Genomic DNA, 26,196 nt, shown 5'->3' on the forward strand with positions numbered 1-26,196 from the left:
TCTTATTAGGCTGTTCCCACCATGACGATTTTGGAAATCGCAGCATTTCCGCCGAGGGTATTATTCTGTAATGTCTGGATGGGATATGCTTGAATCCCAACCACTTTGCAGGGACTGTAAAACACCACATTTTGTGCTGTGGCGTTTCCACCCCATAGAGATTCAGCCTTAAAGGGAAATTTTTGTGACATGTTACCTCCTCTCCACTGGTTGGAGTCCAACCTTGGATCATCCATTGATTATGAGGAGTGTTTTTTTTTTTTTTGGAGTGGTACTAACACTCCATTAATTTCAAATGTGGGATATTACCAAAGTGCTCAGCTATCTCTGACAGTTCCCACTGAGATGAATGGTGGTGTGTATTGCCAACCTACTGCTCCATTCAAACTGGGTTGCAAGGCACACCAGTTCTCATGGTCAGTGGAAATAAACAAGTTACTTCCTTATTTTCTGTGACCATTAACAAAACAACATTAATGTTAATAAGTAGTATGACAAGGGATTCCTGAATGAATTATAGTTTCACTGACAGAAAAGTCATCCTATGAAACAGAACAGGTGAGGTCCTGCTTTACAATATATCAGCAAGCTGCAATCCTTGTAAATCATTAAGCGGATCTTATATGACACACAGAGCACAGTAATCCTATTACTTTGTTCAGAGAACCTGCTCCTTACTACTTGGGGTGTAGTTTATGCATTGGCAGCTGCAGAGGAAAAAAATACACATGACACACCAGGATGCAGAACATAATCTCTAGCTGTCAACTCTCACACAAGTAAATCTGAGCAAGAGAATTTCAAGCATTGCTGTATGATGGAAACCGGCTTGTTCTCGTTATTCAGAATGTCATTTTAGGCTGAGGCCCCACATTTAAAAAATGCAGCTTTTTTATTGCATATTTTGCTGGGGGTTTTTTTGTTTTTTTTAGTCAAAACCAAGAATAGCTACAAAAGGAAAGGGAAATGTAGCTTTTTTTGTTAAAAATTTTGCCGCTTTCTATACATTTCCACAACATGGGACCTCAGCCTAAAACTTACAAGGAACTGGACCAACCCCTATGGAGCCCATATATACCTGTCCCTGGTGTGCTTTTGTCCACTCTTTTGGTGCATCAGCGGTTGCTGGAAAGGAATCGGTGACATATGTGATGCTGGGTTCACACCAGCGTTTGGGTCTTCGTTTTCAGTTTCCGTCTTCTGCATGCTGAAGACGGAAAACTGTCATGCAGAGTGCGGGCGTGAGCGCCGGTAAGCGTTTTATGACTCTGCGGCTAAACTTTTTTTTTTTTTTTTTTAAACCAGACACAGAGTTCTGCATGTCCGACTCTGTGTCCGGTTATTAAAAAAAAAAAGAAAAAAAAAAAAAGAAGAGGTTTCGCTGCTGAGAGCATAAAACACTCACCGGCGCTCACGGCTGGACACTTTTCAAACCCATTCCGTCTCCTGCCCAGTTACGTGCAGGAAATGAAAATCTGCATAATGGAGGCCTGGGTGCAGATGTGAAGTAGCCCTGAGAGACGTCAAGTCAACAGTCCCTCTCCAGCGACTGTGACACTGAGATCACTGCAGATGGGTACATTAAACAAGAACACTTCTACTACTCCTAAACAAAAGAAAACTCCTTACATTATCAAATCTATCCAACAAAAGCCACCCAGAGCGTAATAATATTTTAAAAAAATAAATATTAGCAATAAATATAAATAGATCCTAAATACATATAAGCGACAAAAGCAACAGAAAAACCTCCCCACAGAAACAGTGTGACATCGGGTTCACATCTACACCCCGGCCTCCGCTTTCAGGTTTCCATCTTCTGCCAACAGAAGACGGAAACCTGGCAGACAGTGTCCTGCCGTGAGCACCTGTGAGTGTTTTTTCTTCTTTAACCCCTTGAAAAAATTTAAAATATGGTAGGAAAAGGGCAGTTTATTGGGGTGGAAAAGTAAAGTAATTTTTACAGCCCAATGCTAAAATGCCATTTCCATTCCAAGCCCCGTCATGTCCCATACGTTAGATTAGGACCACATATGGGGTATTGCTGCGTTCATGAGCAATTGCTTATCAAGCTGTCAGGTGCCTTTTCTCCTTTAACCCCTTGTGAAAATGAAAACTTTGGTTATAAAATTGTGAGAGACTTTTAGAAATTTTTCATTCACATAACCCAATGTTGATAAAAATTTGTGAAACAGCAGTGGAGTCGAAAAGCTCACAATACAACTCAAATTCTGTGAGGAGGTAGTATCCAAAATGTCACCTACAGGGGTTTCCATTATTTTGGTACTTTAGGTGCTCTGCAAATGAGACAAGGCAAGTGAAAACTAGCCCAACAAACCCTTCTTTTCAAACGCCGTCGCCTCTTCCCTTCCATGCGCTGCCATGTGCCCAAACATTAGTTTATACCTACATGTGCGGTATTTCTGTGCTCGGGAGAAATTGCATAACAAACTGTGATACATTTTCTCCTTTAACACTTTGTGAATGTTAAAGGTTAGCATTATGGCTGGGCAGTAAGGAACACATTTGCACCAAATATGAGTTTTCATTTTATATACCGTATATACTCAAGTATAAGCCGATCCGAATATAAGCCGAGTCCCCTAATTTTACCACAAAAATCTGGGAAAACTTATTGACTCGAGTATAAGCCGAGAAGTGCACCTTTTCTGCAGTGTTTTTTTTTTTTTTTTTTGTGTAATTCACTTTGCTTAGACAAAATGGCCATTTAAGATACTAGGAAGACATGAGAAAACCTATGGAAGTTCATCCAGAAGGGTCAACTTCTGACTTTGCACATAACCCAACTTCACCCACCAAAAAAAAAAAAATAAATAAACCAAGTCAAACAACACGAACCTTTGTATTAAGTATCGAAATTCTATAGTAAATTTTATATATATATATATATATATATATATATATATACATACATACACACACGCATATATATTGTGTGTGTGTGTGTGTGTGTGTGTGTGTGTGTGTGTGTGTGTGTGTGTGTGTGTGTGTGTGTGTGTGTGTGTGTGTATATATATATATATATATATATATATATATTTTGGAAGCCCCATGTATAAAGTTACACTGTGTATATATGAATGTGACTGGGCACGTTTAATAGCAAGTACAAGTAAACTTTACAAAAGCATAAAAAGTTCTAGAAACAATTTACATATTAGAATACCCCTTTGAAAGCAGTTTCTAAATAAATGACCATTACCAAATTTCTTTGAAATTAAATTCAAAAACAACTCTTTAATGCCCATGCACTTTTTATTAATAAAACTAACAGTGCCAAGTTAAACAAATCATTTATAAGTCTCTGTATAGTTAATAAAATTACATAAGTGTATGTATGCTCCAATAAAAAGAATATCGTATTTCAGCAGGCAGCTGACAGCATTTGTGCAGTTAACCATTTTGTGAATTTTTGTCGAAAAACCACTACAGCTTGCCTTTGAAATTTATCATATAAAATATGAACTGCTAAAAATGATTCACAAATCCAGAAGGGCAAGGGAGAGGAAAAAAAACAACTGCTTAAAACTCTATAATTTCAACATTATAATAGATTACAATGCAAGTTTAGGAAACAAATACAAAACATTTGCTTCAGAACACATTTAAATGATAATTATGTAAACTATATATAACAAAATAAAATCAAAGTTTACCTGGAAGAATTCAGGCAAATTATACTATAAGCAATATTTATATTTATATACTGTAAATAGCAACCTTCAAGACATTTCACATAGCTGCACCAGCATCGCAGAGAAATCCTTTGCCAGAAAACATCTGTCATTTCCCCCAAATGTATAATAGAAAGCAGAAAAAATGGCTAGAGTGAATTCCAGATGCAAATTGACAAGTGTCTTTGGATGTTGCATGATTTCACAAACCATACTTTACCCCACATTATTGAAGTACTGTAAAGAAAAGCCAATTGGAAATTTTTTTAATTTTTTTTTTTCCTTTTTTTTTTTAAACACAGAAGCTTAACGTTTTATTTTGCATTTAAGGTGGACAACACATCAGTAACAAAATGATGCAAACTTAAGGGACAGAAAAAAACCCATTTATAATAAAAATAAAGTGTATTCAAACATCCACTGCACAAAAATGGAAATAGGGGGAAAAAATTACCTAGCTCAGAAAAACCTTTGCTTTGTTACGATGAATTACCTCAACAATTTTTTTTCTCAGCAGTGATGTTAAACAAGAGGAAAGGAAACACACGAAACAAAGTTCCTGTAGATTTTTTCTTTACTAAATACATTTCACATCAGTCATCATCATCATTCTCATAGTCATCGTCATCATCGTCTTCCTCCTCACCAACATAAGAGACAGGTGTCTCCACCCTGGAACTGCTGTATTGTGATCCATTGGAACTTGTTGCCAACATGCCATCAGTGGTTAAGTCACTACAAAACAAAATTGAAGAATTATGTGCAAATATTCTATAGCAAATTTCTTGTGAGGTGCAGAAATAGTTGTGTAACGTTGTCAAAGTTGTAGTTTTAAATTTGTCATTTGATGCTCCTGTGATCATTAAAGGGGCTCTATCATTGGGAAAAGTCATTTTTAACTAATCACATCCTTGCATAGGCTTTAGAAATGCTATTCCACAGGTACCTTTTGTATGTAAATTGCCTGGTTTCTGAATAAGTCCGTTTTCATTCATATGCTAATCAAGACTGGTGCACAATGCATCGTGCACCCCCTTTGCTGTGGTTTCCTACGGGTGTATACAGCACAGGCTGCTGCTGCCTCAGCTTCCTATTTGCACACATAGGAGATAATAGAGACTAGTGCTGCTGGGAACTTAATGTGCTGGTTGGAAGCTAATTAGCATAGGAATAAAAACAGACTTATTCAGAAACCACTGAGACAATTTACATACTAAAGGTAGGTGTGGAATAGCCTTTCTAAAGCCTATGCAAGGATGTGAGTAGTTAAAAATGACTTTTCCCAGTGATAGAGCCCCTTTAAGTTTTTTTTTTTTCCTAGGTTGTCACAATTTAATGTATCAAAGTATGGAAACTTTTTGTGGGTTGAATTTGCAAAGCAAAACCCCACTTTTTTTGTTTTTAGTAAGATTACCATGAGGTAAAAAAATAAATAAATTGGTTTTAATATAGCACTACTGAACTGCGGAATAGTTTGTAAGGTTTTACTACTTTTACTTTATAAAAAGGAGTTTATTTTTCATTTTTAGTGTTTCTCTGTATTCTTGACACTCATAACTTAATTTTTTCCTTTAACCCCTTCCCGACATGCGCCGTAATAGTACGGTGCATGTCGGGTCTGTAACTGTGACAACCGGCTCTAATGCCTCCAATCGGTCCCCGGACCGATCGGAGGCATTAACCCCTCCGGCGCCGCGGTCAAAGGCGCCGGAGGCGCCATTTTCCCGGCGGCGCATGGGCGCCGCCATTTTGCCCGGGATTGCCGGCTCCTGGAGCATGCTCCAGGGCCGACCCCCCTGTTGCCATGACAGCCGGGAGCCTGAACAAGGCTCCCAGGCTTGTCTGCAAATCCTCTCTTTTGCAGGCTGGTCTATGCAGCCTGCAAAAGAAAGGCTGATTTTTTGCAATGCATTAGCATTGTAATGCATTGCATTAATGATCAGACCCCCTGGGGTTCAACACCCCTAGGGGGTCTAATAAATGCAAAAAAAAAAAAAAAAAAAAAAGTAAAAAAAATTATAAAAAAATATAAAAAGTATTAAACGTTCAAATCACCCCCCTTTCCCTAGAACACATATAAAAGTAGTTAAAAACTGTGAAACACATACATGTTAGGTATCCCCGTGTCCGAAATCGCCCGCTCTACAAATCTATAAAAATATTTTTCCTGTTCAGTAAACGCCGTAGCAGGAAAAATAGTCGAAAGTGCCAAACCGCCGTTTTTTCACTGTTTTGATTCTGATAAAAATTTGAATAAAAAGTGATCAAAGCAATAACATTTCCCGAAAATGGTAGAACTAAAAAGTACACCCGACCCCACAAAAAAAACCACCCTATGCATCCCCGTACACTTACGTATAAAAAAAAGTTACGGCCGTCGGAATATGGCGACTTTTAGAAAACTTTTTTTTTTTTTTTTTTTAAATGTAGATTGTGAGCCCCACATGGAGCTCACAATGTACATTTTTTCCCTATCAGTATGTCTTTTTTGGAATATGGGATGGAAATCCATGCAAACACGGGGAGAACATACAAACTCCTTGCAGATGGTTTTTTGCCCTTGGCAGGATTTGAACACCAGGACACCAGCGCTGCAGGGCTGCAGTGCTAACCACTGAGCCACCGTGTGGCCCCAGAAATTTTTTTTTTTTTAACACAGTTTTGGAATTTTTTTTAGGGGTCAAAATGTAAATAAAACCATATAAATTTGGTATCCCTAGAATCGTACCAAAACACAGAATATAGGGGACATGTCATTTTGGCTGCACAGTGAACGCCGTAAAACCAAAGCCCGTAAGAAAGTCGCAGAAATGCATTTTTTCTTCAAATCCACCCCATTCTGAATATTTTTCCTGCTTCCCAGTACATTATATAGAAAAATTAATGGTAGCATCATGAAGAAAAATTTGTCCCGCAAAAATTAAGACCTCATATGGCTCTGGGAGCGGAGAAATAAAAAAGTTATGGGGTTTAGAAGGAGAGGAGTCAAAAACGAAAAACGAAAATCAAAAAATGCCATTGGCGGGAAGGGGTTAAGGAAGAAAGGTGTCCCAAAAAACTGGACTTCTTGTGTTTTTTTTTTTTCCTCCCAAAATGCTAGCATGAAATTAGGTAACAGAGTTATCCACCAATGCATCTAAGGGTTTAAATTGCCAGAATTTTAGCTCTCCCCAACCCTGGCTGTTGCAGGGAAGAGTCATGTGAATAAGTAAGCCAGCACTTACAATGTATCTACTCTTCCACTAGGAGAAAAGCAGTGCTGCTATGACCGTGCCAAACACTCAGCACAAGAGGGATGGGAAGAGGTGAATTTGTATAAAGGGTTAACCTATTCAGAAGCAATACCTTATGCCGGGCAGGTAGATTTACGTATATCTATAAAAAGATCACTACCTTTGCATCACTTGTTTTTCTGGACACAAAAGCATGTTTCTGTTCCTATTAAAGGTCACTACACCGCACTATTCCTGATTTAGGAAGAATTCTGAAGAGAGATCTCTTTAAAGCTCAACTGAAAACTTTCAAACAAAATTTTAGATTGTGAAATTCCATTCTGAGATCCACTTAGTCTGATATTTACTCTTTTTTGTATTTCTATTGCCAGCAGAAATTCAAATCACTGGTTCTCATTGGATTATTGGGGAAGCAAGCTAAGCTACAATACACAGAAGTTGGAGCTGTAGGTGGGTCATTTGGGGTATTGCAAAACCTAGTGGTGCCTCCGGAAATATATGTAAAAATTGGATCTATTTTCATATGAAAAATTGAGATTCTCAAACTCCATATGGCAACAAGATCACATCTTCCAAATTATAGAGGGCTAAAAATATAACTGCATGACACACACTTTTCTCTCCACGTTTCATGCGGAAATCACACAGACCTCATTATAGTCTATGGGGTCCGTGTGGTTTCTTAGGGAACTGTTTTTTTTTATTGTGTATAGGTTTCCATTTGGGTGGTGCCATGGCAGACTCCCTGAAAGCTGATCTGAACTGGGCCTTAGGTAAATCCCTATACACAGCTCTCCCACCATCTGCTTTTCTGTCAGTAATAAGATACCTTAGCACTGGTAAAGTGGGAGAATTATAATGCAACCTGAAGTCAACTACTTAAAGGGGTTGGCCACTTTCAGACCAATATTGACAAACAAATGTACAATAAAAAGATATACAATTTTCCAGTATACTTTCTGTATCAATTCCTCACGGTTTTCTAGATCTCTGCTTGCTGTTATTCATTCTGTTACTTCTAGTGGATAAAACTCTGACCATGGTCATGTGATTTACGGTCCATGGTCATGTGATTTACGGTCTATGGTCATGTGATGAGCACACAGGTGCACAGCTGATTACCAGGCAGATGTCCGATTATTGTGCTGTGACTGTAACGAGCGACACCTGTGTGTACATCACATGACCATGGACCGTACATCACATGACCACGGACCGTAAATCACATGACCAGAGTTTTATCCACTAGAAGTAACAGAATGAATGACAACAAGCAGAGATCTAGAAAACTGTGAGGGATTGGTACAGAAAGTATATTGGAAAATTGTATATCTTTCTATTGTACATTTGTTTGTCAATATTGGTCTGAAAGTGGCCAAAACCTTTAACTAGTAGACCAGCAATCTTCTACACAAGAAGAATTTTATAAAATGCAAGCTGTTACCTGGCAGAAAACCTTCGGCCATTCGACACTGCAGTAGATGACACGTACACACTGCTGATGGATCCCTGAGCCATTTCTAAAAAAGGATAAAAATTAGTTTAATAAAAAAAACAACTGAAAACCGCTTTAAGCAGGATTCATATTTGTATAGATTATTTTGTCCTACACAGAGCAGAACCATTGAAAACAACAAGTGTCACATACAAAAGAAATCAGCTGGAGTGCGGCTCATTGGGAACTTCATAAAATGGGATTCTAAAGGTCCAGAAGATGAACAAAAGCTGCAATATAAAGCTGGAATGGTGTAAAGCAAACAAATGTCACGGTCGATAAAAGACATGATCACAAACGCTCTTTGGGCCCACTGAGCAAACATTTCCATACCGTGGAAAGCATTGCTAGAACAATGGAGGCTATTACAGCTGCAAAGGAAGGCCTCAACTTCATAATAACCCCAGTAGTATTGGAAAGGGATGGTCAACAAGTTCATACATATGTGAAGGCCATGTTAGATCACAGACTTCAGTGGTTTACGATTTTAAACAAAATAGTTTTGGAAAAAAATGGTTTTGCCTTGCAATCACCTTAACTATTTGGGGACTTTATAATATAATATAAAAAAAAAAAAAAAAAAAAAAAAAAAAAAAAAGATAGTCACAGTATTGGTTAAATAACTTCGGTATTCCTGAACCCATATTAATACAATACACCTTTATTCACCAGCCATTTAGAACAGCGATCACATGACCGATTCCAAACGACAGACTATGGGACTATGCACATGTCTTTTTCATGAACTATGTGAAAGGGCCCAGAAAACATAAAACATAGACCTGATTCTACGAGATGAGCCAGAATTAGGATCTGAGGAACCATGAAAAACTGGTAGCATGAAGATGAAAACAGTTTAATCTGTTTGCACAACCTCTTTATCACAGTCACAAAAATATAATCTAATTTATCAAAAGTGAAAAAATTGGTCGGCACTACTTATTGTGGATTTGATCGTGAAGTGCGTCGCTGATCACTCATACCGAGGTGCTCTGCCTTGTGACTCCACGGACAGTCCATCAAAACACACGAGGTAGAAAAAAAGCAAAATGGCACTCATGATTATATGGGTCCAATAGGTTATTTTTATTGGCATACTGCAATATGGCGTTTGTCCTTCTACGAGCCACCAACTGTGAAGATTTTGAGCATCACCGTGAGTGCGGTTTTGTTTTTTTCTACAATGTACAATTTCAGCCCAGGAGAACTTGGTTTACCTCATTGCAAAAGATGGCTGATAGATCCGTGGCTCCTTCCTGAGGTAAGAGATCTTCTCTTCCAGAGGCTCTTTAGTCATCTAGAGAGAGGCTGAGTTCAGATACTCCCCTCCTGACTAGGCCTATTCATTTGGGCCTAATCTGGAGCGGAATTCCACGACTGGATGTCAGTGCACTGCATCAGCATCCAGGCACGGCTAGCTGGTTTTTTTTTGGTCCGGAATCTGAGGCAGCCTCAGTGTCAAATTCCAGAACAAAAAACCCAGTCTGAACTCAGCCTTACACTCAGCTTGGATGCTAAAATGCTTATCTTGAAAAACAGAGGTCTCTCTGACAGGGTAGTTTCCACTTAATTGAAAGTAAGGAAGCCCATTACCTCAAGAATATATCTCAGGTCGGAAATGCTCTTCTTAGATTCCAAAATATATATGCTTCCAATCTTGACCTCAATGTTCCACAGGTTCAAGATTTTTTGCTGAAGATTTAGAAAGAGGGTTAACTCTCTCCACAGTGAAGGTCCACATTTCTGCACTGTTGAGTTCCAGGTTAAACTTGCTGAGGTTCCCTGAACAGTCAGGTTTGTTAGTAACTTAAGAGGAATGCAGTATTTCTGTTCCTTAAAATAGTCATCTTGGTTGACATTACATTGGCCCGCAGATTTGATGAAATTCATGCTTTATCCTGCTGCAATAACTCCTAGAGACCCCCAAAACTAATTTCTTCTAAAGGTATTTGGGGGACCCAACTATAAAAGGCACTAGCACATTTGTATTTAAATTCCACTTAAATGTTAAAGTTTCTACTGCGAGATTCCATGCCTGCTATTGTAGGTTTTAAGGTGTTAAGTGCCAGCGATTAGAATTTCCTTGGACATTGCAGCAGGAATGACAACTGTATGTTTAAGCCAAAAACTGCTGCTGATAGCAGCCGCTCTGGATCTTCAGGCTATAAATGTACTACATGGTGAAGGTAACGGCATCATACCGTATATTTAACTATTGGACTGCTGTAAATAGCAGATGGGACCTTAAGCTTTGAGTCACTTTACAGAAATGTCCCTATATAGAACAGATGGATTTTCAGCACAAATACAAGGACAGTTCTAAGTATAAGCACAATCACTATCAGCAATAGTAGCTACTTACCTGTAACATAAGGTTCTAGAGCCTTTGGTACCAAGCTCCTTGCAGTTTTTAAATCTTCTGCTGAACAGCTACCAGATTCCAACCCACACGCCATTCCCATTCTTTTTAGTACTTCTATATCATCATGTATTTCAAATGTGTTGTCAAAATTAAAGAGATATTCAAATCTGAAAAAGAGAAGGCATTAAAAGAGATCCATAGATATGGATGACAGACAAATAAGCAGCACATCACCACATATAGTGCATACATACATTATGGTGTGTCTCTAATTCTATCATAAGGGATAGCTCAAGTGCTCTCTTTAGCAGCCCCCCACACAGAGATCAGTAGGTACAGCACATACAAGACTACCACTTCATTTACACAAAGGAACTTGGGATCCCTATTTTTCATAAATGGTGTGTGTTTTCTCAGCAGTAAGCCTCTCATTGACTTCTACCCAACTCTGTGCATATGGGACAACTTTAATTCATAGTACAACCCCTTTAAGCAGTCTACTATTACAGATATTGTGATCTTAGCTTGAGAGCCACATGTTGCTACTGATTAACACACAAAAGACCTGGAGAAAAGACGTGCCTAAACTCCGAACTCCTCCTTTCTCAGAGAGGCTGGACCAGTAGTCTCCCAGTCATTTGAGATCCCATTAGCCAAAATATACTGGGGTAAATTTTTGAAAACTGTTATAGGAAAAGGTGCCTTTATTGACAAAAACCGAGGTGAAAGGGTCAAAACTGTACGGCCCCTCTACCTGACCCATCTATCAAAGTTAATGGAACCACATTTATCCATGTCCCACGGGTCCGTTGCCTTGGGATAAACTTAGACCCTGACCTGACCTTCAAGTCACACGTTCAAACCCTCAACACCTCCAACTCAAGAACATCCATCGAATCCGCTGCTTTCTCACCCCTGAAACTGTAAAGATGCTAGTCCATGCCTCATAATCTCCTGCTTAGATTACTGTAACACCCTCCCAGTGAATACTCTCGCCCACCTTAAACTATGCTGCTTGCTTAATATACCTCTCCTCTGCCAATCCCTTCACTGAGTACCCATTGCCCAGTGAATAGAGTTCAAGTTACTAGTACTGACATACAAAGTCATACACAACCTGTCCCCTCCATATATCTCTGACCTAATCTCCCACTACCTGTCCACATGTAACCTCCGATCCTCCAAAGACCTCCTACTCCGCTCTTATCTGCTCTTCACACAACAGTCTCCAAAATCTCTCCTGTGCATCCCCCATAGTCTGGAACTCCTTATCGAGGCACATAAGACTGATCCCTACAATCACAGGCTTCAAGAAGGCCCTGAAGACTCATCTATTCAGGAAGGCCTACAACCTCCAATAACACTATCACCGCACCCCATCTGTACAGTCTCTATCCTCACCTTCCGTCTCTATCCCTCTTCCCTCATAGACGGAAAGCCCTCACGGGCAGGGCCCTCTACCCCACTGTGCCAGTCAGTCATTGTTAGTATTAGAATTGTTTGTATATTTTGTGTAAACCCTCAAAAGTAAAGCACTATGGAATTAATGGTGCTATATAAACAATTTTATTAATGGCTTTCTATTCACTTACTTGTCATTAGAAATGCTACAATCAATCACAGTCTTCTTGCTGGTGTTCACTATTATGAAAGGTAAATGTATGACTGAATTGGCAGGAGGAGATCTATTTGCTTGCTGCTCTGCCTGGCGGTTTCTTTGAACTAGGTTTTTGAAGGCAATTTGCTGAAACACAAGAACAGATGCATTTACTAAATAGTTAGGACAGGATTTCTCTCATAAGGATTTCTTCAATAGTAAATGCTAAGTTCACCAAGACTTTACAATCGTCCAGTTTCATGTTCCAACTCTACATAAAAGTTGTGCGACTAAGTTGTTTGCCTTGCTTAAAAGAGAAGGCTACACCGCCTCCATTAGTCCAGTTCTTTACATCATTTAATAAGTGCTGCGCCACAGATTCTGGAACAGTTGGAATTTTTCTCAATGCTCTTAGTTTTGGTGCCTGATCCGCTATTTAGATTCTGTATGGTGAGAAGGACAGTGTCAGGCAAGGGGCGTGATTCTCTGACATGACACTGGCTGCTTCTGATTGGAGTTCTGAATCACACCCCCTGCCTGACACTGCCATTCTGACATTACAGAGCTTAAATTGTAGAACTTACTTGTTGCTAATAAAGATTTTGCAGGGCTATGAAGAAGATCTTATATTCATTTCAAAGAAAATAATTATACCAAGACCATCATGATAGCTCTTACAGATTCAGAGCGATCTGCTGCTAAAATTCCTGTGGGCAATGGACATCTGAAGATCTGAACAGCTTAAGGGCCATCATGATAATCATGAAAGATTTTAAAGAGGATATTCTCAATTAAAATGAATCCAAGATCATCTTCATAGTCCTACTGGATCCTGAGAAATTGGCATTAGTAGCAGAAATGTTTTACTGAAGTCCTTGGTTATTGAAGTGCCATGTCAGGATGTCTGACATACGTACTTGGCATGGAAAGGTCTTCTTCACAGCCCTAACAGATCCTGATGAATGTGGCTCTAAAGTGTACCCCCCCCCCCCCCCCAACATCCCCTTTAGAAGGCATCTCCGAGCAGCGCGGAGAATGAGGAGATGCAGAAAAGCAGAGTTGCAGACACAATGATAAAATCATTGTCTGTGCAAAGGGGTTGTTCTAGTTATCCAATCTGCTATCAGAGCGCATACTATACTTTTGCTCTCCAATTATCACAGAGGGATAATTTAATACCCCTGTGAGACTACTCCGAGGGGTATAATTAATATTACCAGGAAGTTTATTGGCTCTGGGACTACACATTAATCACCCAGGTCACAGAGCCAAAAGTTGCAACAGACACATAACACATACAAAGTCATCAATAAAGTTTACATTCGACACTGTGCCTATCCTGCCCATACCTGATCTTGCAGCGTAAAATACAATGACCACCTCTCTAGTGATATCCATTACATGCTAAAATAATAGCAGTAATGATTATCACTAGAGATTAACATATAAACCATTTCAAGTGTATAACACAGGTTCACTCATTGAATGGACACTTTTTTTTTTTTTAATAATATAAAGGTTTTTTTTTTGTTTTGCACCCACAGTACAGATGAGACGCCTGGACTTCCAGCAAGTCATCACACCTAGAATAATGGCTCTGCAGGAACTTCAGAAGAAGTTGCATTCATAATATACAGTCATGGCCAAAAGTTTTGAGAATGATACAAATATTACTTGCAAAGTCAATATTTGCCTAGAAAATGAACTTTATCCCCCAAAACACATTTCAACATCATTGCAGCCCTGCCTTAAAAGGACCAGCTAACATCGTCTCAGTGATTGTTTCATTAACACAGGTGTGGGTGTTGATGAGGACAGGGCTGGAGATCAATCTGTCATGATTAAGTAAGAATGACACCACTGGACACTTTAAAAGGAGGCTGGTGCTTGGCATCATTGTTTCTGTTCTGTTAACCATGGTTATCTCTAAAGAAACACATGCAGTCATCATTGCACTGCACAAAAATGGCCTAACAGGGAAGAGTATCGCAGCTAGAAAGATTGCACCTCAGTCAACAATCTATTGCATCATCAAGAACTTCAAGGAGAGAGGTTGTATTGTTGGCAAAAAGGCTCCAAGGCGCCCAAGAGAGACCAGCAAGCGCCAGCACCGTCTCTTAAAAGTGTTTCAGCTGTGGGATCGGGCTACCAGCAGTGCAGAGCTTGCTCAGGAATGGCATCAGGCAGGTGTGAGTGCATCTGCACGTACTGTGAGGCGTAGACTCTTGGAGCAAGGCCTGGTCTCAAGGAGGGCATCAAAGAAGCCAATTCTCTCCAGAAAAAACATCAGGGACAGACTGATATTCTGCAAAAAATACAGGGAGTGGACTGCGGAGGACTGGGGTTAAGTCATTTTCTCTGATGAATCCCCTTTTCAATTGTTTGGGACATCTGGAAAACAGCTTATTCGGAGAAGACGAGGTGAGCGCTACCACCAGTCTTGTCTCATGCCAACCGTAAAGCATAATGAAACCATTCATGTGTGGGGTTGCTTCTCAGCCAAGGGAATCGACTCTCTCACAGTCTTGCCTAAAAACACAGCCATGAGTAAAGAGTGGTACCAGAATATCCTCCAAGATCAACTTCTCCCAACCGTTCAAGAGCAGTTTGTCGATCAACAATGCCTTTTCCAGCATGATGGAGCACCTTGCCATAAAGCAAAGGTGATAACTAAATGGCTCAGGGAACAAAACAGATATGTTGGGTCCATGACCTGGAAACTCCCCAGATCTTAATCCCATTGAGAACTTGTGGTCAATCATCAAGAGACGGGTGGACAAACAAAAACTTACAAATTCTGACAAAATGCAAGCATTGATTGTGCAAGAATGGACTGCTATCAGTCAGGATTTGGTCCAGAAGTTGATTGAGAGAATGCCAGGGAGAATTGCAGAGGTCCTGAAGAAGAAGGGTCAACACTGCAAATATTGATTTGCTGCATTAACTCATTCTGTCAATATAAGCTTTTGTTACTCATAATATAATTGAAGAGCTCAACGGAAAAATGGCCTAAGTCCACATTTTGTCATATTTCAAATTATTACCTAGAAAGCTTCTTTGTACCTCGTTCTATGCATTGGGTTTACAAGGTACCTAGGATTAATGACCTAAGTCCATATATTTCAATGCAGAAGAATTTACACTCAATGGAATAATGGCCTAAGTCCAATACAAACTTACTTCACTCTCGTTGGTCATTTTTTTATTGAAATCGTGACTTCCGGTCTGTTTATATTAGTGTAAAAACTTTGTCTTATTGTTTAAAAGGCTCTAAATCGACTTTTGCACATATTTAGCGCCGAAAAGGGAGGCAGGTAATTATTCTTCATCGTTTAATAATAGTAGTAATTAATTAATAATATTAAATTAATATTTATACATGAAGCTGCAATTTTTTTAATAAATAATACAATTTATGATTAGGATTAACGGTGTTCATTAGCTGATTACATTGGATAGATATATTCCACAATAATGCCCGTTTGCTTTAGGCTAAAACTTTAAATTTCGTTTTTCTCACAATATTGATTTTTGGACTTAGGCCATTTTTCCGTTGAGCTCTTCAATTGCAATTATATTTCTGTATGCGATAAAAACATCTGACAAAAACACAAAAACCATAGGGCAGCAGATCATGTGAAAATATAAGATTTGTGTCATTCTCAAAACTTTTAGCCATGACTGTAGTTGTGCTAAAAAGTTTACATACCCCAGCAGATTTGTTTTTTTGGCCTTTCAGAGAATAGGAATGATAACACAAAAACTGTTTCTCCACTCATGGTTAGTGGTTGGCTGAAGCCATTTATTGTCAAGCGTCTGTGCTTTCTCTTTGTAAATCATAATGACAACCAAAAACATCAAAATGACCCTGATCAAAAGTTCACACACCCCAGTTCTTAATACCGTGTATTGCCCCCTCTAACATCAATGACAGCTTGAAGTCTTTTGTGGTAGTTGTGGATGAGGCTCTTTATTTTCTCATATGGTAAAGCTGCTCATTCTTCTTGGCAAAAAGTCTCCAGTTTCTGTAAATTCCTGGGCTGTCTTGCATGTACTGTGTGCTTGAGATCACCCCAAAGTGGCTCAGTGATATTGAGGTGACAGAGATGGCCACTCCAGAACCTTCACTTTCTTCAGCTGTAGCCAATGACTGGTAGACCTGGCCTTGTGTTTTGGATCATTATCATGATGGAATGTCCTAGTATGTCTGTCTTTTTAGAACAACTTTTTAGCATAACCGTATTTCTATCTGTGCCGGTAGGTAGAGACTTCTTGCCATATGCTATACACAAAATATTGAGAAATCTCCTCCATAATTCTCTCAAAACACACAAGAAGCACAGGACATGTATGGAGAGGTATTGACCTCTATTGTATGTGAACAAAGCGTTTTAGTTGTGATAGATCGTGCCTCTTTAGCTCCAGCATCACAATAAGACTCTCTGCTCACTTCTTACAGATACATATGTGATGGAAGTCATATGACTTGCAGTGTGATCAAAGACAGAATTTTCAGGGTTAAATATGGTATAGCAGAGGGAGGGATAGCAGGTATAAGCCTGATAAGAGTAGAAAGAAGCTGATTGTATCCATGTGAATTTATAGGACAGTCAGAAATTTCTACAAAAAACCTACTGCATATGAATATACTTAGCAGTACAAGACAAAATAAAGGCCTAACTGCACAATACATTACTATACATGTTATGGGCAAGGAGGCAGGTATGGCTAGACATTAGAGATGAGCGAACAGTAAAATATTCAATATTCGTTATTCGCTTCGAATAGCCCCGCTCAATATTCGAACGAATATCGAACCCTATTAAAGTCTATGGGGAAAAATGCTTCGTTTCAGGGGATCCCACCATTCAACTCAGGAGAGTCACCAAGTCCACTATGACACCCCAGGAAATGACGACACCACCTCTGGAATGCAACTGGGACAGCAGGTGAAGCATGTCTGGAGGAATCTAACAAGCCCAAGTCACAGTTTTACCCCACCATCACAGCCCATCAACTACATACTTTCCACACTCAAAAAAACCTCTATCCAAGTGGAAAAATACCTGGAAACCTTCTTTCTTCCCCAAATGGATGGACAGAAACCCAAATTTAAAGCTAAAGAAACATTAACAAGCACCCCTTTAAATCACGTTGCCCATGACAACCAGAGATGGAATAGGCAATGGGAAATCCAAAAGCCCCCACCCTTAACAGAGACAGAGAGAGTGTGTGTGTGTGTGTGTGTGTGTGTGTGTGTGAGAGAGATGCGGTAAGACCTTCAAAAATTCACTTTTCTGGCCCTTAACGTGAGCCCTTCCAAATTAAGTTAGAGGCCCTTAAGCTGAGCTACCAGCAGAGATTGAGGCCCTTCAGGTGACTTCAGCCTTTTACCTGCAGAGTTTTAGGCCCTTTCACTTAGTTCAGCCTTGCACCTGCAGAGATTTGTTGGTCCTTTGGAAGAGTTGAGCCTTTAAACAGCAGAGATTTAGTTTTTGGCCCTTGGAGTGAGTAGAGCCTTTAAATAGCATTGTTTTTGGCCCTTGGAGTGAGTAGAGCCTTGCACCGGCAGTGTTTTTGGCCCTTGGAGTGAGTAGAGCCTCTAACCAGTAGAGTTGGGGGAATCAGGGTGGATTGAGACTAGTAAGAGCAGAATTGTGCAACGCTGATGGTGGAGGAGTAGTAGTAGGAGGAATTGTAGAGGGTGAGCACACACATGAAACTTCATGTCGGGGTGCTTGACACCGGTGGACATGAAAATGATGGGTCTATCCAGTGGCTGTTCATTTTGATCAGCGTCAGACGGGCAGCACTGTCAGGTGACAGCCAGCTGCGTTTATCTGTAATTATGCCACCAGCTGCGCTGAAGACCCTTTCCAAAAGCACGCTGGCGGCAGGGCAGGAAAGGACCTCCAATGCGTACAGCGCAAGTTCCAGCCACAAATCCAACTTGGAGAACCAATAAGTATTGGGCGCAGAGGGATCGGAGAGGACAGGGCTGGGGTCGGCCAGGTACATGCGCTTATACTTATCCCTTCTGGTGACACTAGGCCCCTCAGTGGCGGTAGTTTGGCGAGTGGGTGCCATTAACATGTCCCAGACCCTGGAGAGTGTGCCCCTGCCGGGTGTAGACTGGATGGCAGTTGTTAGCCTGTTAGAGCAACTCTCCACTCTGCCGCCAACGAGAGTTGATGGAAACATCGCCATCATGTTCTGCACCAGTTGCTTGTGGCAATCACTGATGCGATTGGCCCTCCCCTCTACCGGACTAAAATTAGAAATATTTTTATACCAGGGGTCGAGGACTGCAAAAATCCAGTATTCGTTGCTCTCCAGGATTTTGACAATGCGTTTGTCAGTTGAAAAGCACTCCAACATGTATTCAGCCATGTGTGCCAGTGTTACTTGGCATGACTCCGCTGCCCCCACTGGAATGGTCACTCTACATTTCCTCCTCCTTCATTTCGCCCCAACCGCGCTGCAGCAATGGGACACACTGAACTTCCCCGCTAGCCACCTGTGTGACAATAAGATCTGCCACTTCGTCCTCCTCCTCCTCCCTCAATATACGCTGTGAAGCTGGGATGGTTCTGCTCCTATGCCCGACTCCTCAGCATACAATGAGTTATCCCTGAGGCGATGAGGGATTCTCGCATCACACACAGGAGCGGGATTGTGACACTCACAAGTGCGTCGTCACAGCTGACCTTCATGGTTGACTCCTCAAAGACACGCAAGATCTCGCATAAGTCTGCCATCCATGGCCACTCATGGTGCAAAAACTGCGGGAGCTGACTGAGGAACCCTTGGGTTTTGGAGATGGTACTCCATCAAGGGTCTCTGCTACTCACACACTACTCAACATGTGGTATGTCGAGTTCCAGCGTGTAGGGATGTCGCACATCAGCCGGTGTTCTGGCAGATGGTGGCATTGCTGGAGGCTTCGGAGGATAGCAGCAGCTACTGTGGGCTTGTGAAAGTGGGCGCACAAGCGCCGCACTTTCACCAGTAGCTCAGGTAAATCGGGGTATGTTTTTAAATCCGTTGCACCACTAAATTGAACACGTGGGCCAGGCATGGAACGTGTTGGAGGTTGGCAAGCTCCAGAGCCGCTACCAGGTTCCAGCCGTTAACACACACGACCATGCCTGGGCCCAGGTGCAGCAGTGAAAACCATGTCGACGTCTCATCGAGGAGGGCATCCCTCACCTCGGAGGCAGTGTGCTGTATGTCCCCCAAGTTGATGAGCTCGAGCACAGCCTGCTGACATCTCCCCACGCCAGTGCTACAGCGTTTCCAGCTGGTAGCTGGGGTCAATGTGATGGCGGAGGAGGGTGGTGGTTCAGAGCCCTTGCCAGGAATGTTGGGCGGGGAAATGAGGTAGACCGCCCCACTTTGTGACCCGACCCAGCCTCAACTACATTCACCCAGTGTGCCATTTCCGCATGCACTTGTCCATGCATCAGTGGTCAAGTGGACCTTTGTGCAAATCTCGGAACTTAGGGCCCGCCTGATATTGCGTGACACATGCTGGTGCAAGGCGGGGACGGCACAGCGGGAGAAGTAGTGACGGCTAAACGAGGTGCCGCACTTTCCATCAGGTCACGGAAGGCCTGAGTTTCCACAAGCCGGAACGGCAACATCTCCTGGGTCGGGAGTTTGGAGATGTGCGCGTTTAAGGCTTGTGCATGGGGGTGGGTAGCACTGTATTTTTGCCTGTGCTCAAAAGTCTGGGAGATGGTGGGTTGCTGTGAAGAGGCGCAAGATGGTGCAGGAGAAGGAGTGGATGAGTGAGAAGTCTCCAAAGTGGTGGAGGCAGATGTGGAGGTTTCCTGGCTGCTGGTCTGGACTGCAGCGCCAGCACTGGCAACAGTGGGAGAGGCAGTGGTGGCAGCGCCAGACGACGATTGTCCTGCGTTTGCTCTCTGCCACTGAGCACAGTGCTTGCCTTCCAAATGACGGCGCATGCCAGTGGTCGTGAGGATGATCTTTTCAGAGCCCCTACTCAGTTTCGAGTTGCAGAGTGTGCAAACCGCACTATATTTGTCCGCCGCACATACATTAAAAAAAATTCCATACCACTGAAGACCGTGGCCTCGATGTGGGAGTTTTTCTAGGCTGGCTACAAGAGGGAACTTCTTCGGCCCTGCTGGCTGTGGTGAAGCAGCTGTCCTCGGCCTCTGGACATGCCTCTGCCTCTAGCCACCCTCTTTGGTGCTGCACTTCCCTCCACATCTACACTGCTCTCCCCGCTTGACACCCGCCCTGTCCAGGTCAGGTCAGTGTCCTCGTCGTCCACCACCTCCTCTTCCAATTCCTCTGGCGGCTCCTCCTCCTCTTGCACACCAACGATGGCAACAGGCTGCCCTGATGGCAACTGTGTCTCGTCATCACTGAGGGTAGATTGCTGGTCAACAACAACAACAGGAGATAACGGAGACTCCAGTGTTTGGGCATCAGGCAACTCATCTGTTACCTCCGGTGATTCAGGACGTGGTGGGACAGAGAGACGGACAGTGAATGGACCTGAAAACAGGTCCTGGGAGGTAGGTAAGGTGGGATTACTTTGCTGGGAAGATTGGGCATGTTGTGAGGAAGGAGGAATAGACTGTTGGGGAGGAGGAGGAGTTGAGGTAGAGGCTGACTGGCTGGTGGAGAATGTGCTGGAAGCATTATCTGCCAGCCATTGTAACACCTCTTCCTGGTGCTCGGGCCTGGTTAGTCTTGTACCCTGCATCCTACTTAATGTGGCTATCAAGCCGGGGTCTGTGGGGAAGCGCAATGCTTGCTGCCGCAGAGCAGTAGGCACGGTAGACACTGTTGGTTGAGCACAACCTTGCTCCACATCTGCATTTCCACGCCCCCGTCCGCTTGTGCTAGCCTTACACATTTTTTGATGTATACTAAGGCCCTCTTTATGGTCTATACACTGAGAAAAGCTGGTTTGCATGTATATATAGCAGGCACTAACCGCTCTGTATTCCTGCTATTTTGTGGAGGGTCACCCCTTGAAAAGCTGGGTTGGACGTATATAGCAGGCACTAACTGCTCTGTATTCCTGCTATTTTGTGGGGTGGTCACCCCTTGAAAAGCTGGGCTGGATGTATATAGCAGGCACTAATTGCTCTGTATCCCTGTTTTGGGGGGCGGACACAGTCCATGGAAAGCTCGACTCCTCTCCCTGCAGTATATAGCTCTGAAAAGAGCTGGGTTTTTTTTCAGTTTTTCCCTGCCTACTAGAAGCTAATAGAATAAACAAATAATATGTCAGCTCACCTTCGTGTCCAGATACTTTGACGTAAAGGAAAATGTACACTGTTCTTGTTAATTTCAGGTGAAACTTTGCACGAAGGCATAAATGGTATGCACGGAGGTTGTATGCCTTTCAGCCCAGGGTGATAATATCCATTCTTGAAGTCACCATCCAGCACACATTTTTCAAGTTTAAATAAAACTCAGCCTTTATTTCTCCATTTTAGAGTAGGAAAACATCCATTACAAAGTTTAAAAAGCGCTCAGCATGGCCAGCATAGGAAGGAAAAACGGTGTGCTGGATGGTGACTTCAAGAATGGATACTAGAAGCTAATACCTATCTAGCCCTCAGCAGATCTCTCTCTCTCCCTATCTCTCACCGCAAATGTCACAAAGATGGCGCTGGCTATTCTTATAAATGGGAGGTCACATGTTTTCGGCAGCCAATGGGTTTTTTTCCATTTTTTTCAATGCCTCCGTTGTCATAGTTCCTGTCCCACCTCCCCTGCACAGTCATTGGTACAAAAAAATGCACCAGGGAAGGTGGGAGGGGATACGAATTTTTACTGCATATGCCGCGTGGTATTTGATTGGAAACGAATACCTGGAATGGCCTGATATTCGATCGAATACCTATTCGATCGAACGGTGTTCGCTCATCTCTACTAGACATCAAACATGCCTACAAATAGCATCCTATTACTTCAATGGAAAAGTACACTACATTTTTCAGTCGGAGAATAAGGGTATGTGCACATGCTATATTTCTCTAACAATGTAGCAGTAAAAAGTTAGGACAACAGATGAAAAGGTTGCCCTGTGTGTTCTCTGGCACCCACTTAATACACATAGAAGATCTTTCGTTTAGGAGAGTGTCTGCAAGTCCTGTTACATACAGGACGATTGTTTGTATGAACATTATGTTCCCGATCACTGCCCAGTGTAAACTTGCCCAGTGATCAAATGACAGAATCCTTCTTTCTAACCATCTTTTCTTTGGGAATAAGAATTAACATGTCAGCAGCACATCCTATCCTGTAACCAGGGATATGCTACCAAACATAAGTCTATTGTAGGAGAAGAGGGAGGTGTAGTTCCCTTTACAATCATCGGTACAGAAGATAAAAACAAAAGCCAAGAACCCCAACTGACTTCCTATTTTGTCAATCCGCACTTGTTACGCTGGGTTAACACCAGCGTTCGCTGTCCGTACTCAGGTTTCCCTGTCAGACCAGGTCCGGCCGTGGGCGCCGGGGAGCGTTTTATGCTCTCCGCAGCTAAAGAGTGTTTTTTTTAAACCGGACACAAAGTACTGCATGTCCGACTTTGTATCCAGTTAAAAAAAAAAAACCTGGTTTCGCCGTGGAGAGCATAAAACGCTCACTGGCGCTCAGAGCCGGACACTTTTTAAACCCATTCAAATGAATGGGTTTGAAAAATGCCTGCAGGTTTCCGTTTCCTGCCCAGTTTCGGGCAGAAAATGGAAACCTGTATAAACGGAGACCGGGTGCAGATGTGAACGAGCCCCATCAGGCCATTTATCTGCCCATGCAGAAATAACTAAAACTGAATCAACACATGCAGAATTGAGCCAAATGTAGTAATGGATACCAATCAGTAAATACTAAAGTTTAACATGAATGTCCCGGTATAAGGCCTCAAGCATAAGAACTGTTCTCAGGGACAGTGTTACAATTAGCAACAAATAAAATCTGTGCTTTCATGTTGGAACCTACAATGTAAAAATAAGAGCCCAAAAACTGACTGGTTGCAATAAGCATTGGTAACATTGTTAGTACAGGTACAGCCTATAAATTAGGCTATTACAGGCAAAAACAAACAGCTAATTCATATGGAGATTACCTGTAGTATAAGTTCCTGTAGTTGGGACTGTTTTTGTTTTATTCTTTCAAGACGTCTTTGTCTTTCAACCTAGGAAAAAAAAAAAATACTCAGTCACTTATAAAGACAAAAAAAAAATATCAGTATTACCAAATAAGGAAATCCCATTATAATTTTTAAAAAAAAGGGGGGGGGGGGAGTTTAAAAAGGGATCGTACCAAGTTTTGAAACTATCCACAGAATATGGGATAACTTACTGGAACTGGTAGGGGTCCAACCTATGCCATAAAGTTATCACCCATCCTATCAATATGGGATAACTTCAAAACTTGGTACAACCCAATTAAATATGTAATAAGTTAATCTACAAAGAAGTGGAGTGACCACCTACAGGGGTTGGACAAAATAGCTAGAACACCTAGTATTCTATGCAGTAAAGACATACAGCTAGAATTTTTTCCATGAATGAATAGTACTAATGAAGATTTAACATGGTGTCTTGTACAGCATAAAAGAGATCAGGCAGGAAACTTATTTCAGGCCAGAATAGTTCTGTTCATCTGAGTGATGGCTGTTCCAACATATGCAGCCTTTACATAGACTGTATTACTGGGGACCACAGAAAGCCTTTATAGATGGAGCCTACTGAGTGGAAAACTGGCATTTAAAAAAAAAAAAAAAAAAAAGTGATTATTAACCAGGACAACCGAGGTGATTTTATTCACAACCGACCACACCCGAACCAAAACTGCTATTACACTCTTGGGTCTTTTCGATCACAAGACAGACAAAACAAACCTCTAAGTTTTGACATTCCTGAGCAGAGTTTGTTGGTAGACCAATCCACTTTATCTCTTTTTTTTCTTTAGAAATAATGTTCATAGCCATGAGTACATTTAAGGCATCATAAACACGACGTCTTATGTTCTTCTGGTCATATGCCTGCTGTAAATGAGAAATTTACAACAGTTGAAATTTTTGCAGCTCAAATACAGAAATGAAGGGCATTTCTAATTAATGTTATACAACACAAATATCAACTTGGCATTTGACTACAAACAGTTATTGGGGACGTGCAATTACAGACACTTATACCATATTCATAGCAAAGGTAATCAGCCTTAATTTGCAGGTGGTCCAACCACCGAGACCACCCAGTGATCAATAAAACAGGGGCCTCAAAGTCCCCCTGAAGACTCCATGTGAATTAGGTTCCAAAATATGCTCCAAAAACTCTTGGTGAACCAAGAGGGTTGCTAAAGCATCTAGTGAGAAATTCACTGGGGAGTCTATCATTGCTCCAACCTACTTTTCACTGAACCCACATTTGAATAGGCTGAAAAGAGTTGAAAAGCGGCCCATGCACAGTCCGCTCTGCCCAAAGAAGTAGCAGCACATATGTGAGATCTCAATCCCGCTGAACGGAGCACTGGTTGCTTACGCAGTGCAGGCAGATACAGGAGATTGTTAGCTAACAGTTTAAATATGCACACAGCCCCATTACTGGCCTCTACATGGTATTATGTCCTATGGTAACTTCCACTCAATATAATGGAGCATTATACTGCGTGCTTGTTAAGGGAGCACTAAGAAGGCAATAGTTCCCTCATACACAGTATAATGCTCCTGAGTGCCCCCCTGTACGGCATTACCTTTTTTACCATTGACAGTGACCAGAAGAAACTATGTAACTTTTTCCTGCTGGCCATTACGATTATGGCATCATATTTATATTGTTTTCTGCATGGTTTACTGCTTTTACTAAACAAGATGCCACTTTGAGAAAACAAAATTTAATACTATTTTCTGGTAGGCACAATTTACATTTATTTTTATAGCTTTCTTAGGGAGACCGCAACTAAATGTTTCTCCCCTTCCCGCCAATGGCATTTTTGATTTTTGTTTTTGACTCCCCTCCTTTTAAACCCCATAACATTTTTATTTCTCCGCTCCCAGAGCCATATGAGGTCTTAATTTTTGCGGGACAAATTTTTCTTCATGATGCCGCCATTAATTATTCTGCATAATGTACTGGGAAACTGGAAAAAAAATCAGAATGAGGTGAATTTGAAGAAAAAGTGTATTTCTGCGACTTTACGGGCTTTGGTTTTACGGCGTTCACTGTGAAACCAAAGTGACATGTCCGCTGTATTCTGTGTTTCGTTACGATTCCGGGGATACCAAAATTATACGGTTTTATTTACATTTTAACCCCTTAAAAAAAAAATCCAAAACGGTGTTAAAAATTTTTTTTTTCTAGAATTCGCCATATTCTGACAGCCGTAACTTTTTTTTTACACGTCCGTGTACGGGGATGTATAGGGTATCTTTTTTTGCGGGGCCGGGTGTACTTTTTAGTTCTACCATGTTCAGGAAATGCTATTGCTTTGATCACTTTTTATTCAAATTTTTATCAGAATTCAAAATTTGGTACTTTTGACTATTTTTCCCGCTACGGCGTACAGGAAAAATATTTTTATAGAGCAGGCAAATTAGGACACAGGGATACCTAACATGTATGTGTTTCACAGTATTTAACTACTTTTATATGTGTTCTAGGGAAAGGGGGGTGATTTTAATTTTTAATACTTTAAATTTTTTTTTTTTTTACATTTTGTTGCATTTATTAGACCCCTAGAGGTCTTAAACCCCAGGGGGTCTGATAACTAATGCATTGCATTACAATGCTAATGCATTGCAAAAAATCATAATTTCTTTT

General features: G+C 41.4%; 1 protein-coding gene across 4 annotated transcripts in view; it reads right to left on the bottom strand.

Annotated features, from left to right (window-relative positions):
• Window positions 1–3,268: 3,268 nt before the first annotated feature.
• TFDP1 (transcription factor Dp-1) overlaps window positions 3,269–26,196 on the bottom strand; it is a 47,351-nt gene continuing 24,423 nt past the window's right edge. For all 4 annotated transcript variants that reach the window (XM_075265252.1, XM_075265251.1, XM_075265249.1 and 1 more), the window contains exons 7-12: window positions 24,276–24,422; window positions 23,499–23,567; window positions 12,378–12,529; window positions 10,786–10,952; window positions 8,373–8,448; window positions 3,269–4,430 (exon numbers count right to left, since the gene is read on the bottom strand). In XM_075265252.1, the coding sequence (XP_075121353.1) occupies window positions 4,289–4,430; window positions 8,373–8,448; window positions 10,786–10,952; window positions 12,378–12,529; window positions 23,499–23,567; window positions 24,276–24,422 (753 nt within the window). In that variant the 3' untranslated portion in view covers window positions 3,269–4,288. The remainder of the gene's footprint in view (window positions 4,431–8,372; window positions 8,449–10,785; window positions 10,953–12,377; window positions 12,530–23,498; window positions 23,568–24,275; window positions 24,423–26,196) is intronic.

The sequence above is a fragment of the Leptodactylus fuscus genome, chromosome 2, assembly GCF_031893055.1.
Source record: "Leptodactylus fuscus isolate aLepFus1 chromosome 2, aLepFus1.hap2, whole genome shotgun sequence".
NCBI classification, from domain to species: domain Eukaryota; kingdom Metazoa; phylum Chordata; class Amphibia; order Anura; family Leptodactylidae; genus Leptodactylus; species Leptodactylus fuscus.